The following is a 19009-nucleotide window of genomic DNA, read 5'->3' as shown; positions in this document are numbered from 1 at the left end:
TGTCCAATGTCATGGATCTAAATAACGGTGAGCTGAGACACAAACCCAAGCCTCCTACCAACCAATCCCACGTCTGCCTTCTTTACAAGAATCCCCTAAAATAGGCAAGAAGTATCTGTCATTATCATTCCAAAAGAAGACATAAACAAAGGAAAAGCAAATAAAAAATCTAACTCTCTCTTGTAATATGTTATAGCTACAAAAGATGTCAGCAATTAAAATACATACATACATATATGTTATAAACATATGCATATATTTATATACATAAAATATATGTGTGTGTATATATATGCTTGTTATTAGCAATACTTTTCTTTTAAAATTTACAAAAGTATTGCAGAAGACTTGGACTGGCAATCTGTAGCAGCCATGGCTTTTGGCCGCCTGACACATGGCTCCTGCCCTATCCCGTCCTGCTGGTAAGAGACTTCTTATCCACAGAACCCAGCATGTGACCAAAGGTAGGTCAATCAAAGTCCGCCTCCACAACCATGTGCGCTGGAATCCCTGAGCCCACAGCTGTGAGGATGGAAATCCAGCACAGCCAGGCCCGTACTTCCCACTTTCTATAGAAGGAGAGACCCAAAAAGCTGAGCAGGAGTGGGACCAGGGAAAGACAGCCCAGCATACCTAAAGTGAGACGTGCGGATAGAACAGCTCTCAGGGAGGAGGGCGGGATAATGGTGATTTTTATTCTCTTTGTTCTTTTCTGAATTGCCCAATCTTCCTACAACAAACATGAATACATTCTGTAATGAGAAAAATATGTCATGAAGGGCAGGGCCGACATTCAACTAGAACGTACTCCCTTTACTGACTGTGTAAGGCCTCTCCGCATTGGCTGGAACCTGGGACATCACCCAGAGTTTCAGTGTAAAAGACAAAATACAGCTTTCTGCATCATCCAGGGGGCTGGCTACAGAGAGGGGGAGATCTTTCCTGGGTGTGGCCCGGGTTTGGAAGTATGTTTTCATTTTCTTCTAACACCAGTTCACTGTACTTCCCTCCACAGCACCATCGACAGTAATACGGTGTTATCAATGATCACAAAATTTGAGGCCAATGAGAATCTTAATAGCCTCCTGCTTCTCATCCACACGCCCTCAGAAAGTTAGCCAAGCAAGGCTGCTATTGTCAGCCTTTGCGTTTTTACAACCTCAATTCCTGTTCCTCAAAGACTTCCCCTTCTCTTTACCCTGAGTCTTACCTCCAACCTTGCATCATTAATTTGGCTTCCTCCTACACAACGTAGTGCTGTTTTCCTTCAAATTTTTATGTTTCTGTTCATTATGCTTCTCTCCCTGCTCCGTTTTGTTTGCCAGAGACCTGCCTCTTTCTCTGGCTTTAGGCAAACTGCCTTACCTCATGTCTCATAAAAGGAATTTCATTCAAAAGACAGCAATGGAGACAGATATTAGGAAATTCCCAAGTTTCACAAATATTTCTGGTTAAAAAGCAACATAATTCTAGCAGTTACAAGTAACATGATTTGCCAAAGCCTGAGATAATATTTGAGAATTGTATTCACAGGAAATGATATTTCAGATCTTCCTTTGAGATTATAAAATGGTAAAGGCACAAACATTAAAAATACAGGGCATCCCAGGTTTGGTGGTGGGTATTTCTACATATGTGACTGTAGGCGCTCCTCGTATGTTAATACAGACACTTGCGCCCACAACGGGCACAGTCAGGGAAACCCTTCAGACATCACCAAACACCTCACGGGATGAAGTTCCTAGGCTCAAAGGCGAAGGACCATAGACATGGGGGGACATCTATTTCAATTGACACAACATAGTTCATAAAGACAATGTCCTGCATCCTACTTTGGTGAGTAGCGTTTGGGATCTTAAAAACTTTCCAGTGGCCATCTAAGATACAGCTATTGGTCTCTTCCCATTCAGAGCAAAGGCGAGTGAAGAAAACCAAAGACTTAAGAGAGCAATTAGTCCAAAGGACTAATGGACCACATGAACCATGGCGTACATGACCCTGAGACCAGAAGAACTAGACGGTGGCCAGCAACCACTGCTGACTGCTCAGACTGGGCTCACAAAAGAGGGTCCCAGACAGAGTAGAAGAAAAATGTAGAACAAAAATCAAGTTCATAAAAAAGACCAGATTTACCGATCTGATAGAAACTGGAGGAACTCCCAAGAGTACGCCCCTAAGACACCCTTCTGACCTGGAACTGAAGTCATTCCTGGAGCCTACCTTTCAGTCAAACAATAGACAAGCCCCTAAAATAAACATTAACACCAAAGAGGAACGTGCTTCTTAGAACGATTAATTATAATAAGATGAAAAGGACAGTATTTGCCAAAAAGCTAAGATGAGAAGGTGAAAGGGGTAAAAATCAGGACGAAAGGTAAAGGGGAACACAGGGCAGAAATGGGGAGAATGCCGACACATTGTGAGGAATGAAACCAAGGCCATGAAACACTTTATGCACAAACTACAGAATGTGGATCTAATTTGCTCTGTAAACTTTCACCTACTGCACAATTAAAAAAAAAAAAAATTACAGGTAATCCTACAGTCATATGGCCTGTAAGTACTTTTTCTAGAACTAAGAAACACAGTGTTGTTAGCTGCCACGGAGTTGATTCCAATTCATAGTGACCCTGTGTTTATACTGTACACTGTTCCACAGGTTTTCAAGGCTATGACTTTTCAGAAGTAGATCACCAGGCCTGTCTTCCGAAGTGCCTTTGGGTGGGTTTGAACTGCCAACTTTTCAGCTAGCTGTCAAGCGCTTAACCATTTTCACCTCCCAGGGACTCCACAGAAATATTGCACAATGGCTACATGAATAGATAACCCACAGAAATCTATACAATCCTTAAGTCCTACCAAGTCTAACCACCATATATTAGACTGAGGCTAAGGGAAAACCCATGCTCTCTGCAGCCCTGGCAAAGGCAATGGGGATTTCCTCCGGCTTGTCTAAATCACCAGGGGTAGCTCACAGGGCCTCAAGCAAAACCACTGCTGAACTTGGTCTGTGAGGACGCTCCCAGGGTTGTGAAGGGGCCACAGGTGGTGGGCAGGATAAAGAACGTGTGAACCAAGGGAACACAAGAGCTGAGGTGAGAAGCACAAGGCAGGATAAGACTTGGGAATGACCACCTCCTGGGCAGGTTCTCATTCATTCATTCAAAGAAACATTTATTAAAGACCCTCGAATCCCTAGGAGGTACAAACAGTTAATGGGCTGGGCTACTAACCAAAAGGTTGGAGGTTCAAGACTACTTAGAGGCTCCTCAGAAGAAAGGCCTAGTGATCCACTACCAAAGAATCTGCCACTGATAAGCCCTATGGAGCACAGTTCTACCTGACACACATGGGGTATCTATGAGTCAGAATCAACCTGACAGCAACTGAGAAAGGGCCAAGGAACCCAGTGAGATGCTGGGGATTCAAAAGTAACAGAAGGATCTCATTCTTAAAGAACACCATATCTTGCTGGTGGACACAAACAAGCGAATTGAGAACTGGGTAGAGCACAGAGGTAGAAGTAGCACAGTGGTTGGGGGAGAGGTCAGGCTTCCTGGAAGAGCCACACCCAGGCTGTCTCAGGGGACCCAGAGAGCTGCCCCTCAGCCTCTCTGCACTGCACCGAACCTTTACTTCCATCTCAGGTCTCTTTCTTCCCCTGGTGCTTAACATATAGCTTTGCCCCCAACGTACCCACCCATCCTGGCAGGGGAGGGATTACTACCTTTTTGAGGTCTACTAATATTCATGTATAATGAAAGTCAGGACATCTATTTACTATAATCTTATGAACTTAAATAAAAAATAAAGTTGACATTAAAAGGGCACAAAACAGGAACTCAAAACCCACAAGCTCAGGCTTCAAAGGTGAGAATGTCCCATTTCAGAAAAGGCAGCTGAGGGTTCCCACTTCACTGCTCCACATGTCTCCCCTCAGCCCCTGCACCACAGCCTAGCACACACTCACACCTGATTTTTCACTGTCTTCAAAACATATCCACTGGTTTCCCTCGTGTCCAGAGAAACCAGAGACCCAAACGTATGTAGGATTTTACTCCAAGCCATTCTGCTTTGAAACACAATCTCAGTAGAAGCACATACATCAAAATAACAAGACTTATGTTGGGTACAGGAAATATGGAGTCTTTTTATTCTTCTCTATATGGTTGGAAGTCTATAAAATAAACCCATATTTCTTCTATTACAAGAACGAGGTGTGAAAAACAAAGAACGGTCTTCAGGAATGGATTGTACTTAATCTAAAGTCTATCTGTATTTAGCTTTAGCAAAGCACACATTTTCTGAAGTAATGACAAAGGATTTAGCAATTACAACAGAGACTACCTAATCTCCGAACTATATCATGAAGGCTGGCCAAGGCCACAGAATGTTTCCTGGATAAATGGCCACCACTCTCCCTCCCAACATATTAATATCATTATCCTCAACGCAGCCACTGCTACCATCAGCTGAACCCCATCACGTATCCGTGCTTTCTCAATCCTCAAGACAACCCTAGAGTAGGTATCATCCGCATGCCACACACGAGGAAACAAGGCCCAAGGTAACAGAGCTGGAAAGTGGCCTACGTTTGTGCCTCACCAACCCGTGGGCAGTGCTGCTTCCCAATATGGGCTCTCTGTGACCGCTTTTCCCCAAAATCAGACTTACTTTTTAATAACCACAGTCAAGGAACTGGCTTCGGTGGGGGGGACGGCAAGTTTCCTCAACCACTCCTTCTCTCAAGGTGCACACGTGGAACACCTGCTCTATAAACTCAGGTCACTCTTCTAGATGCTGGTCCAAGGACCGCAACCAAGGAAGCAGAAGCTACAACTATATCCACGAAAGGGTCCGCAGTCCTTCCTACAGCTAATTCTGAAGAAAAAATATCTTAAGCAATGATCCAATTCTCCACACTTAATTATTAATCCATTTGAATCAGGCATCCCTGGTGCACTGTGTACCCAGGGCACCTAACAGAAAATGCACCTCACTGAACCAGCTCAGGAAGCGCAGAAAGGAGAGAAGGCTGCAGAGCCCAGAGCTGGCCTCTCCTCATCTCTCATCAGCCGTGACCAAACATTTCCTCCTAAATCCCCCACAGAGGAGGAGTTGCACCAAGGATCCAGGGCCTTCCCAGTTTCCTGCCTGAAGTACATGAAAAATATTTAAAGGCTAGTCTTCTATTTTCAAAACGTACACAAATTAAGCACTCTAATTTTTGAGTTTATCTTTAACTCTAACTTTTGAGTTTATGTTGACTTTCTAATATAAAAGTCCCTCTCTCAAATTCTAAGTAAAAGTGGCACCAAAAAGATGGACCATGTTTGTCCAAAACCTTCGGGGACCCCCCTCACACACCCAAAGTCAGCCCAGATGAGGAAGTAGGACCGACTGTCCCAGATACTGAGGGCCTCCCCGCAAGCCCCCCAGTGAATTACTCACAAGTTCTTCCCCTGGGAAACTGCCTGATGCACGTATCATTCACTTGGCATTTATGTACTGCACTGGGCTTTACCCTGGTAGTTGTTTTGACACGTATAAACTGTAAACTCCCTGTGGTCAAGGCCTGGCCAACTTCCCTATTCAGCCACCATGTCTAATCCTGTTTCTTACACATAACAGACACGATACAGCAGGTTCTCCAAAGAGTCCCTGTGTGAGAGACCAAGTATGGAAGCAGCAGCAGGCTGGAACACACTGTGAGTTTCTCTTCAAGCCTGAGAAGCCCTCAGTGCTGATGGGGGTACGAACAAGTTACCCTACTGCCTGTGGGGGCAATTCTTCCTTTCTTCCTGCCTCTGAATTTGGCCAAATTATAAGCATACTGGGGCCTTGGTAGTGCAATGGTTAAGAGCTCGGCTGCTAACCAAAAGGTCAGCAGTTCAAATCCACCAGCAGTTCCCTGGAAAACCTATAAGGCAGTTCTACTCTGTCCTGTTGGGCTGCTGAGTCGGGATCGACTTGATGGCAACAGGTTTGTTGGTTTTTTTCTTTGTTTATATATGTACTAAATTTATGTATCTGCTTTAAAATTACATCTGCCTGTTATTCCCCTCCTATGTATATCCAGTATTAAGGTCTAAAACTGCACCGAGTCATTCTCTGTATTATAAATCTGTTAGCTAATACGGTCAGGCATGTAAATACGTCCGAACTCCTTCCACAGCAATTTAAAGTGTCTCCGCCCTTTACCCCGGCTTCTTTTCCCTTCTACAGCTTCAATGCAGCTGAAGTTTAAGAAAAACTTCAGGGTATCTTCAGAAGCAAGAAAAAGTGAGAGACATCCATTCTGATTTGGGTACAAAGTCTTCAACTTCACAAATAAATACACTAGGCCACTAAATAATTTTCTATCAGGACTTCTGTTAACTTCACCAACTTCCACAGAAAGCTTGGCCCCAAACACACAACTCAAAAAGAGTATTTACACATGACACCAGAATGGCTATTGAAATTCCAGAGAACTTTCCCTACCAAATCTCTAAGTAAGGAACAAAAAGTATCCCCACAAAGCACTGTATCTCCCTAGTTTACCAGCAAGTTTACAATGCTCAGAGCTACTTCTCCTTTCTGCTTGGGCTGTCTGATCATATCAATTTAACGAGCCCTTTACACATAGAAGAAACCCTGGTGATGCAGTACTGGTTAAGAGCTATGGCTGCTAACCAAAAGGTCGGCAGTTCAAATCCACCAGGCACTCCTGGGAAACCCTATGGGGCAGTTCTAGTCTGCCCTGTAGGGTCGCTATGAGTCGGAATTGACTCAACAGCAATGGGTTTTTTTGTTTTGTTTTTAGAAATAGACCTTTCCCCCAGAATAGTGGGGGGAGGTACTACACCTGAAAACTACAAACTGATCACAGGAAATGAATGAAAAGGGTTTGAACGTTTAAAAATACAAGTAAACCGCAGGTTAAAGTCTCTCAATGTCTTTATGGCCCCAACAACTAGAATTTCCAGGTGCCTGTACTGATAAGAGCAAACGGAAAGAGCAGACACCATTAGTCAACAGCTGAGAAACCTGCACGTGAGCTCGCTCGCCTGATCACAGTCCCCAGAGTCACTCAGTCAACCAAAAAGTTAAAAATCAGTTTTGATATATCCTTTAAAAAAACCCAAGTCAATAAGCCACCAAGTCAACTCCAACTCATGGTGACCCCATGTGTGTCACAGTAGGACTATGCTCCAAAGGGTCTTCAAAGGCTGATCTTTTGGAAGTTGATCACCAGGCCTTTCTTCCAAGGCACCTCCGGGTAGACTTGAACCTCCAAACTCTCAGTTTGCAGCCCAGCTCATTAACCATTTGCACCACCCAGAGAAACCTTTGATATATCCCAGAGGTATTGAAAATAGAACCTGAATACCAAGTTAGGCTATAGATTTTTATAGTAAATGTATACCAAAGTTTGTCACTATATTTTGAAACTGTCACACATGATTTTAATCGATAGGCAATTTCTCAATAACATGCCCAATTTTTCCTTTCTACATCCCATGCTCGTCTCAATATTCCACACCACTACACCCTGCAACGTCACACTTGTCATATATGTTTTCCCTCCAGGATCGCTTAGTGCTGAGACAAAAACTAACGTATTCACTATGTGTTCAAGCTTTTCTACTCCACCAACAGTTTTCCAGCTAATTTTCATAGACCTCGACCCAGAGCTCTATTTGCTCTTTGGGTCTGCTCCTACCTATCCCTCCCCAGCCTCGGCTGCCACTGCTTTCCATTATAGCAAAACCATCAGTGCTGGGAAGAATCAGTGCGTCCAGCAATGCTAGCAAAAGGTGCTCAAGAAATATGGAGACATTTTCAGGTGAAAGCGCTGGATCCTAAGACCACAGCACAGTTCTAGGGGGCGTGTGAACGCAAACACCTGCTTGCCAACCTCGAGTCTAAATATGAACCTGGCTAGGGTCATAGGGAAGGCCTGCACAGTCACCACGTCTCTAAGTCTCTGCTTTCTCTAAAAAACACTGGGAAATTTTTTGTACAACAAAAAGTTTATGGGTTTTTTTTTTTTTTACACTCATAATAAGTTTAGGAAATACAGAAAACGAGTAAATAAACAAATCACCTTCAAACCCCATCACTCCAGTCAGACAAATTTTCAAATCACAAAAAAAGGGGGTTCCAGAGAGACATATTCGGAGCAAAGGCTTTAAAAGAAGCAAAACCAGAGGGAGGTAAGAAAGAGGCTATAGAGACACTGAGTACCTTGACTGGGATATCACTGCAAGTCGGAACATACTAAAATAAATACTAACAACACACAAATATCAGAAGAGAAACTAGATAACTGGGAGCTCCTAAAAATCAAACACCTACGTTCATCCAAAGACTTCACCAAAAGAGTAAAACAATTACCTACAGACTGGGAAAAAGGTTTTAGCTACGACATTTCCGATCAGCATCTGATCTCTAAAATCTACATGATACTGCAAAACCTCAACTACAAAAAGACAAATAACCCAATAAAAAAATGAGCAAAAGATATGAACAGACACTTCACTAAAGAAGTTATTCCAGTAGCTAACAGATACATGAGGAAATGTTCACGATCATTAGCCATTAGAGAAATGCAAATCAAAACTACAATGAGATTCCAAGGCTGGCATTAATCCAAAAACAAAAATAATAAATGTTGGAGAGGTTGTGGAGAGACTGGAACATCTGTACACTGCTGGTGGGAATGCAAAATGGTACAACCACTTTGGAAATCGATTTGGTGCTTCCTTAAAAAGCTAGAAATAGACCTAGCATACGATCCAGCAATCCCACTCCTTGGAATATATCCTAGAGAAATAAGAGCCTTTACACGAACAGATATATGCACACCCATATTCATTGCAGCACTGTTTACAATAGCAAAAAGATGGAAGCAACCAAGGTGCCCATCAGCGGATGAATCGATAAATTAATTATGGTATATTCACACAATGGAATACTACGCATCAATAAAGAACAGTGATGAATCCGTGAAACATTTCATAACATGGAGGAATCCGGAAGGCATTACGCTGAGTGAAATTAGTCAGCTGCAAAAAGACAAATATTGTATAAGACTACTATTATAAGAACTGGAGAAATAGTTTAAACAGAGAAGAAAATATTCTTTGATGGTTACGAGATGGGGGAGGGAGGGAGGAAGGGAGAAGGGTATTCACTAATTAGACAGTAGATAAGAACTACTTTAGGTGAAGGAAAAGAACACACAGTACAGGACAGGTCAGCACAACCGGACTAAACCAAAAGCAAAGAAGATTCCTGAGTAAACTGAATGCTTCAAAGGCCAGCGTAGCAGGGGCAGGGGTCTGGGGACCATGGTTTCGGGGGACATCTAAGTCAACTGGCATAATAAAATCTATTAAGAAAGCATTCTGCATCCCCTGGCATCTGGGGTCTTAAATGCTAGCAAGCTGCCCTCTAAGATGCACCAATTGGTCTCAACCCACCTGGAGCAAAGGAGAATGAAGAACACCAAAGATACAAGGTAATTATGAGCCCAAGAGACAGAAAGGGCCACATAAACCAGAGACTACATCAGCCTGAGACCAGAAGAACTAGATGGTGCCTGGCTACAACCGATGACTGCCCTGACAGGGAACACAACAGAAAACCCCTGAGGGAGCAGGAGAGCAGTGGGATGCAGACCCCAAATTCTCATAAGGCCAGACTTAACGGTCTGACTCCCCAGTGGTCATGGTCCCCAGACCTTCTGTTAGCCCAAGACAGGAACCATTCCCAAAGCCAACTCTTCAGACAGGGATTGGACTGGACAATTGGATAGAAAATGATACTGGTGAAGAATGAGCTTCTTGGATCAAATAGACACATAAGAATACGTTGGCATCTCCTCATGGAGGGGAGATGAGAGGGAAGAAGGGATCAGAAGAGGGAAGGAGTGTGCTGTTTCACTGGGGGAGAGCAATTAGGAGTATACAGCAAGGTGTATATAAATTTTTATATGAGAGACTGACTTGATTTGTAACCTTTCACTTAAAGCGCAAAAATAAGATTACAGCCCAGAAAATCCCACGGAGCAGTTCTACTCTGTAATACATAGTGTCACTATGAATCAAGATCAACTCGATGGCACCTAACAACAACAGTCTGAGAGTATAATCTGGAACATTTCTGGAGGGCAATTAGGAATATTTTTCAAAGGCCTTAAAACATGTCCAATTTTGACCCAGCAATTCCAGTTCTGTAATATATCCTTAAAAAATGAGTGAACACACAAAAGGACAAGTATTATATGATCTCACTTACAGGAAATAGGCAAATATATAGAGACCAAAGTATATTAGTTGTGACCAGGGGCAAGAGGAATAATCATTGCTTAGGGGGCACAGGGTTTCTGTTAATGGTGGTAGAATAATCTGGAAAAGGATAACCAAAAAAACCAAACCCGCTGCAGTCAATTCCAATTCATAGCAACCCTACAGAATAGTGGTGATGAATGTTCAGCATGAAGAACGTAATCAGTGTCACTCAGCTGTACATGTAAAAACTGTTGAATTAGCAAATATTTTATGTATTTGTCATGGATTGATTTGTGTCCCCCAAATGTATCTGTCAACTTGACTGATGTGATTTCCCTCTGTGTTGTAAACCCTATCACTATGGTGTTAATGAGATAGATTAGAGGCAGTTATACTGAGGAGACCTACGAGATTAGATAAGCCAATCTCTTTTGAGATATAAATGAGAGAAGCAAGCAGAGAGACATGGGGACCTCATAGCACCAAGAAAGCTGCACCAGGAGCAGAGCCTGTCCTTTGGACCTGGGGTCCCTGTGCCTGAGAAGCTCCTCGACCAGGGGAAGATTGAGGACAAGGACCTTCTTCCAGAGTCGACAGAGAGAAAGCCTTCCCTTGGAGCCGACGCCCTGAACTTGGACTTGTAGCCTCCTAGACTGTGAGAGAATAAACTTCTCTTTGTTAAAACCATCCACTTGTGGTATTTCTGTTACAGCAGCACCAAATAACTAAGACAACATTTTACCACAGTTAAAAAAAAAAAAAAATGAATGCACAGTGTTCAATGATGTCTGCAGTGTGGTTGAGGGTTTGCTCCTTGGAGTAGATCCCTTCAATAAGAATTAGTTTCTCAATTATGGAACATTCACATAAGGAGCTACAAGGCATTCATTAACATAATGATGTAAGTAGACACAGACATGGAAGGACAGCCACGACATACTAAGTTTAAAAAGCAAGTTAAAAAATGTCATGTGTCATATAAATCCCATCAATACACTGAGAAAAAAGCTCTGGTAGGATACATTGAGATCTTATGGTATACAATTCAACAAAAAAATAACTCAATTTATAAATGAGCGAAGAATTGATTAGGCATTTCTTCAAAGATATACAAATAGCCAATAAGCACATAAAAAGAGGCTCGACATCAACAGTCATCGTTATTTGCCCTCCAGTGGGAAAATGCAAATCAAAATATAGTAAGATACCACTTCAAGCTCACTAAACCTGTCATCATGAATTCAATTCCAACTCACCATGATCCTATAGGACAGAGTAGAACTGCCCCATAAGGTTTCAAGGAGCGCCTAGTGGATTCGAACTGCCAACCTTTAAACCTAAAGTCAAGCTCTTAACCGATGCGCCACCTCACACCAGCAGGCCTAAAATCAAAAAGACAGTAACAGGCAATAACAAACATTGGTAAGGATGTGGAGAAATCGGAACCCTCATACACTGCCAGGAGCCATGGCAGCACGCTGGTCAAAACGTTCGGCTGCTAACCAAAAGGTCAGCAGTTTGAACCCACTAGACACTCTGCAGAAGAAAGACGTGGCAGTCTGCTCCCCTACAGATTACAGCTTTGGAAACCTTATGGGCAGTTCTACTCTGCCCTATAGGGTAACTACTATGAGTTGGAATCGACTAGGCAGCAGTGGACTTTTTGAGGGGTATACACTGCTAAGAGCCCTGGTGGCACAGTGGTTAAGAGCTCAGCTGCTAACCAAAAGGTCAGCATTTTGAATTCACCAGCTGCTCCCTGGAAACGCTTTAGGGCAGGTCTACTGCATCCTATAGGGTCACTATGAGTCGGAATCAATTCAATGGCAACAGGTTTGGTTTGGTTTTCTAGTTACGCACTGCTGATGGGAATGTAAAATAAACGGTGCAGTCACCTTGTAAAACAGTCTGGCAGTTCCACAAAATGTTACACACAGAGTTACCACATCACCAAGCGACTCCACTATAACGTACACACTTGTAAGGAAACCGCACAGGCAGTTCTACTCTGTCCTAGAGGATCACTATGAGTCAGAATTGACAAAAATGCATATATATTTATGGGTTTAAACTACCATAAACCCATACCGTGAGGTGTCTCTGTATTAAATTTTTTTTTTTTTTAAATAAAACCTCACAGTATGGCTTTACGTGGCTTCAATTTTCATCTTTATATTTTACAGTATTTTCTTTAAAAGTTTAACAAGAGGCATTCCACTTACTAACTACGCAAACCTGAGTGAGTTACTAATTGGTTTCCCGGTATAAAATGGGGATAGTAATAGAACCTATCTCACAGTTCTACTGAAAGGATTAAATGCAGATACCATTTGTGAAGGGTTTTAAAGAGTATCTAGGATAAAACAAAAACCAAAAACCAAACCCGCTGCCATCGAATCAATTCCGACTCACAGCGACCCTATCAGCACTCAAAACTTAGTTATTATCATTACAGCCTTTATAATGTAAAAAAGCTCTTTCTGTTCCGAACACCAGGAGATGCCCTCATATTTGCATCACTGCACCTTCCTGACTCAATTCTCATCATTTGAAAAGCGATTCTCTTCTCAGCAGAAACAAGCGCCAAATGAACCGCAAAGGAGATCCAAGAGGAGCACGGGAAATAATTAATGGCAGCCTCTGGTTCTGTGACAGAGTCCTTGCTACTGTGCAGCCCCCACCATGAGCTTCACAAGCACTATGCCATTAAACCTTCTCAACAGCCCTCTTGGAAAAGTTCCATTGGTCTTGCTTTAAAGAGGAAATCAAAGCTCACAGAGGTTTATTTGACAAGGTCTCCCACGGCAAGAGGCAGGGCCAAGGACTCAAATCCTGGTTGTGCTGTGCAGTAACTGAGAAAAGGTAAGTACTGAATAAAAACGCTGCTCAAAGTAATCCACTTAAAATTCCCAACAATGGTGAAAAAATGAGACTTGGCTGGGGTTTTATCTTAAAAAAATAAAACTTATTAATTAAAATAAGATGTTTTGCATTTAATAAATTTTGATACATTTCCAACCATGTCCTGTCTCAGTAGGGACAACAAATGAATCAAGAGTTTTTTTTTTTTTTTTGCCATAATTCTTGACGAAATTGTAAGCTAGCATAGAGAGGTAATTTTTGCTAAAATATTTAAGGGCCACATTAATTTTCACAAGGGCATCTCTTTATGTTTTGACATTTTAAACCACCTTCTTCTGAATCATTTAACACATCACCCTTGTCAACTTTCTCGTCTTCCAATTGCCGACACAAAGACGCCGGCTACGGGCCAGATGGGTAGCCAATGCCTTGAATGGAGACCAATTTTGTGTACATTTATTAGTAAGTATTTTTATGTTATGACAAGTTCTTCATCCCTAGGCAACCTCAGAAAAGTGGAACTCAGAGAATAAATAAGTAAACAAGTATACCTATACCGTATCTCCAATGCCTCATCTGCCCAAGCGATGTGAAAAGCAAACTGAGCCTCCTGCCCTATTTCACTCTTCAGTTTACTCATTTGATAAGTTTCTTTTGGTTTTATCTTCCCAAAAAATAACAGAGTAGAGCTCCTACCCCATCCGGTGGATAAATAAGCCTATGTGATATGGTTGGCTGATTACTGATTGATTATTCATCACTGACTGCTCACTTTTGTGTGGCCTTTCTAGCCATGGTCTTGTAACTCCCATTCGAGTGACTGGGCAGGACTGTGTGATAGGGTAATCCAAGGGGATTGGTCAGTTTTGCCTTAAAAGAGCAATTCCAGAGCAGAGGGAGGAGTCCAGTACCACCAAGGAAGAGCCGGCAGCAGGAGACGGCGCAAAGGGCTTCCCAGACCACGCAGCGAGAAAGCTGAGTGCCTTTGGGCAGAGAATGAGGGCCTGGGAGAGGCATGCCTGTGAGCACAGCTGGGGAGAGGCTGTCCTGATGGAAGAACTGTATCCTGAGTGTTCTTGAGCCTGAACTATAACTGGTACTTCCCTAATAAACCCCATAATTCTGAGTATGGTCTGTGAGTTCTGCGTAGACGTTGCAATGAATTACGGAACCCAGGAGAGAAGTAGACAGTACTGTGCAGCAGGATGGTTGGTGTCAGAATCGGTAAAGATGGCAGAGAGAGGAGGGGTGTCTGACCACCGCCTCCTTGGACTCAGCCTTGCGCTGTTGACCTTGATTCTTCCTCCTTGTGGGGCTGGAGAAGGTCAGACACTGCCCCCACACCGCTTTTACAAGCAGTCAAGTCTTACAGTTTTCCCTAGTAAGTTCACACGTGCTTTCACAAAGACAAAAGAAAAAAAACAAAAAACGCGAAAACCAATGTTCTCGCCCTTAGGCTAAGATGACAGTCTGCAAAGTTCTCTGTAAATTCAAACACTTGCCAGTGCCAAGATTAGACACAAAACACCCCAACTTCCACTCAGGGGCTCCTTCTACTTCCTTAGGCCTCCCCAGTCTCTCTAGTGGCTCCCTGGTAACTGAAAACATCAGAGACGTACCTGGGAGTGATAGGCTGGTGAGGCAAAGCCCTGTCAACTTTACTGATAATGCAAACAGCCGGCGCATCTAAAACACCAGTTGCTGCTGAGTGTACTCTGACTCAGGACACCCCCACGGGTGTCGGAGTAAAACCATGCCCCACGGGGTTTTCAGTGGCTGATTTTCCGAAGTAGACCGCCAGGCCTTTCTTCCAAGGTGCCTTGGCGTGGATCCAAACCTCCAACCTTTCAGTTAGCACTGAGAACATTAACCACTTAACCACCAGGGACTTTATATCTAAAATAACACCCATAAAAAAGAAGAGAATTTTGAGCAGGAGGAAGGCAAAATATACCTAGGTGTCATGTGAGGCATCAAAGGCTCAGAGAAGAAGAATGGGACTCTGTAACGGTGAAGTGATCCTAATTAAACAGAGTGCGCATTTTTTAATGTCATAATAAAGCTCGACAACCATCCTTTTGTGTTAAAATATTGCTGACAGGCTTAAAAATAATCAGGTAACCTAACCTGGTAACTAAAGAAAAAATAAATGCACACGTAAATGAATAAATCACCACTGTCTTCCTCATCGAGGAGCCCTGGTGGCGCAATGGTTAAGTGCTCAGCTGCTAACCGAAAAGTCAGTGGTTTGAATCCACTAGCTGCTCCGTGGGAGAAGATGGAGCAGTCTGCTTCATAAAGATTTACAGCCTTGGAAACCCTATGGGGCAGTTCTGCTCCGTCCGAGGGTCACTATGAGTTGGAGTTGACCCCACAGCAACAGTTTACAGATCTGCCTCCATGATGGGCCTCGCCCAGGGTTCAACCTGACACAAGCCAAGAGTTCTCACATTTTTTGTTGGCGCAACTCCAAAAAAGGATTTGGTAAACACTATATACTTCTTAAGTTTTTAAGTTAACATTCAAAAGTCTACCTCGCAATTTTAAATGGCTGCGAAGAATGTAATTTCTGGCATACTGCAAATACTGAATTTAAAATAAAACTATTACATCATTTTTAAATGTATCCATTCTGGTCTACATGCCATAAGTATTTCCAATATGCCAACATCCATTTAAAAAAATAAATGAACAACTCCTTAACAGCTGGGATTCTGCATTACTTCCCTTTCTCCCTGATCTCACCTTTCCATTCCAGTTCCCCCACCGTATGCCATTCTAATATGCTATTCTTTTATGCTTGAAAAGTATACTGTACACCTCTCTGCAACAAAAATATGTGAACAATTGAAATTTACGTACTTAACCAAAAATCTCAATGTTAAAAGTTTCTTAAATGAAGTTAAATACAATGATTACTATGAGGACAAAATTGAACAAAAGAAATATTACCAATCTCATTCATCATTCAATATAAGTGAAGTTTTATTGGAAATGCTTATCTTAAAGAGATGAATGGGACTTTCCTCCAATTAGTTCATTCTTCATAGAAGGTTATTACTTATTGCTGGAATGAGCAAGATTCAGCAAGACACCTGTTATTATGCTTAGTTCTTACAGACGCAGGCACTGAGAAAATGTGTTCACATTAACAGGTAGGTAGGTAGCAATGGAAAAATGAATAATATGCATCCAAGGGTGGAATATGTACTAGTCTATAAGCTGACCATTCAAGTAGGTCTCCTTTCAATTTTACCGAAAGTAAAGAACAGGAAACCAACTTATTTGAAAAAGGACCATTTACCCAGTCATTAGAGTCACTCACTTTCTCAGCAGCCACAGCATTTTAACTATCCCTTTGTGTGGCACTCGAAAAGGCTCAGTCTTTTGAAGAATGAAGGATGGAAACTGTGAATGGGGAGATGCCAAAGGACCACTAGCGACCACCTGAGCCACAGGCACTTTTTCAGGCAGGTCAGTTCTAGGAGTGATAACACACGAAATATAGGAATTTGACATTTGTCCCCTTGAAATCATCAGTGCCCACACATCCCTTGAGAAGTCTTCCAGGACCCCAGGCATGCATCCGACGGTTCGAAGACCACTGCTCTAAGTCACCTTGCTTGGACAGACTTCAAATTCAAAGGCAAATGGCGATGGCAGCAAGCGCAGGAAAAAGGACTAAGAAAAAATTATACAAGGCTGGCTGAACGGACATGGAATACACGGTGGAGAAAAGAAGCGTGCTGTCTCATTAGGGGGAAAGCAACTAGGAGTACATTGCAAGGTGTATATAAATTTTTGTATGAGAGACTGGCTTGGTTCGTAAACTTTCACATAAAGCACACACAAAAAAAATTCATCAGAAAAAAATTATACAAACACCTGATCCTAAACTGAGCTGTTTCACACACACATATTCTTTGACAAGCGGAAGTCAGGAATATCTTTTAATATAAAGGTGGGTGTTTTCATACCTCTTCACGTCACGAGACGTGCTGTCATTGAAAGTGAAAATTTCGCCTCCTACAAAACCAACATGGTAGTCCCTTTCCTGACAGATCACATCCCAGCCAGCAAGACCAAAACAAGAGCACCGTAAACGCAGTCACCACACCACTGAAAAAGCAATCCCCAAGCAGGAGTTTTCCACTTTGGTTGCCCGTATTCTGATTCAATTACCTTAGTTGCACCAGTCTTTTTTTTTTTAAGCTCCCCCACCCACGCAGGTGATTCTGAAGTGTGGTCAGTTTTGAGAGCCACTGAATTAAAACCTAAATATTAAAATTAGTTTTTAACTATCGAGAGTTATACATAGAGGTAGTCCCCAATTTACAACGTATTCAAGTTAGGACAAACCGCATTTACAACCACCTGTTTCCTTTCCCCCGTATCTTATTGTTAGTAATATACGCTACATGCAATGCGCAGTGCATAATTTTCTGATGTTATTCTCAGATGTTCACTCACAGAGGTTCCAAGATTGAATTTATAAAGATGCTAATAATAAAAGGCAGTAATAATGAAAACTAAAAAAAAAGGCTGGGGCGCTCAACTTACGTCAGAACCAACTTAAGATGGCAGTAGTCAGAACAGAACCCCGTAATAATCTGACAAAACTACCTGAGTTGTCTAATTAGGAGACTATACCAAGATTAATCAAAACCAAACCAGTTGCCATCGAGTCAATTCCTACTTATAGTGACTCTGTAGGACAGAGTTAACTGCCCCATAGGGTTTCCAAGGCTGTAAATCTTTACATAAGCAGACAGCCACATCTTTCTCCCATGGAGCAGTTGGTGGGTTCGAACCTCCAACCTTTCAGGTATCAGCTAAACACTTAACCACTGCCTACCAGGGATCCTAAACCAAAATTACTCTATTTTAATTTTTAAGACATAATATTAACAATTAAAAAGTATTACAGGTGGTAGAGTTCTACGCAGATAGAAATTCGTCATCTTTTTAATTAACTTAAAAGAGGTCTTTTAAAGCAAAACACTAAATCACATCCTTCAATTCAAGGAAACCCATGAGATACATTGTTAATCATTTCATAATGGTTACCTATTTGGTGCATGACATTATCTACAATACAAAAGTGAGAGGAAAGTATTAAATGAGAAAACATTTAAGGACTCTAGCTATTGCTTGGTAGTACAACAGCAGGGGCTCAGTAATTTCTTTTTTTTTTAAGCTCTGAATTTAAGAACATCTACCTAATTTTCTACCTCTACAATTCCAATCTTCAGAGTCTTCACTAACTTGACTTATTGTGACTTTTTAGATTAGAAAAAAAAAAATCATGTTTAAATACAGGTACGTTGCTGCTGCACTGATTTCAACTCACGGCAACCCTATAGGACAGAGTACAACTGCCCTAGGGTTTCCAAGGAGTGCCTGGTGGATTCAAACTGCCGATCTTTTGGTTAGCAGCTGTAGCTCTTAACCACTACTGCCACCAGGGTTTCCAAATAAAAGGCAGTAATAATGAAAACCTAAAAAAATGAGGTATTCAATTTATGTCAGAACCATCTTACAATGGATTCATGAGAACAGAACCCCATTGTAAGTTGGGGACTTCCTGTACACCCTTACATCCAATCCCACCCCTACATCGCACTTAGATCCATTTCCCAGAGGTAATTGCTGAATGATGTCTGAGGGTTGTTTTTTGTTGTTGTTTATTTCCTTATTCTAACCATCATTAAATGTGATTCATCCCTTCTTTTACACCCTCCTTAAAATCCATCCTATGCTCTAAGTTCATCCTAGCTCAGGCCTTCACCTGTTTCTACCTGGTCTACACAACGGTCTTTTAATTCATCTCCCTGCTTCTTCTACCCCACAACCCATCCTATGCATGTGTC

General features: G+C 42.1%; 1 protein-coding gene across 8 annotated transcripts in view; it reads right to left on the bottom strand.

The window, feature by feature from the left end:
- TMEM131L (transmembrane 131 like) overlaps positions 1-19009 on the bottom strand; it is a 190461-nt gene that overhangs the window by 134795 nt on the left and 36657 nt on the right. The window contains exon 1 of one of the 8 annotated variants that reach the window (XM_023557108.2): positions 634-4666. The exons of the other annotated variants lie outside the window; for them this stretch is intronic. Within the exon in view, the coding sequence (XP_023412876.1) occupies positions 634-743 (110 nt within the window). The 5' untranslated portion in view covers positions 744-4666. Of the gene's footprint in view, positions 1-633; positions 4667-19009 lie in introns of those variants that run through there. 8 annotated transcript variants of the gene reach the window in all.

Source organism: Loxodonta africana, chromosome 13 (genome assembly GCF_030014295.1).
Source record: "Loxodonta africana isolate mLoxAfr1 chromosome 13, mLoxAfr1.hap2, whole genome shotgun sequence".
Classification (NCBI taxonomy): domain Eukaryota; kingdom Metazoa; phylum Chordata; class Mammalia; order Proboscidea; family Elephantidae; genus Loxodonta; species Loxodonta africana.
Note: the sequence above shows the minus strand (reverse complement) of the source record. Positions and strands in the feature narration are given on the sequence as shown.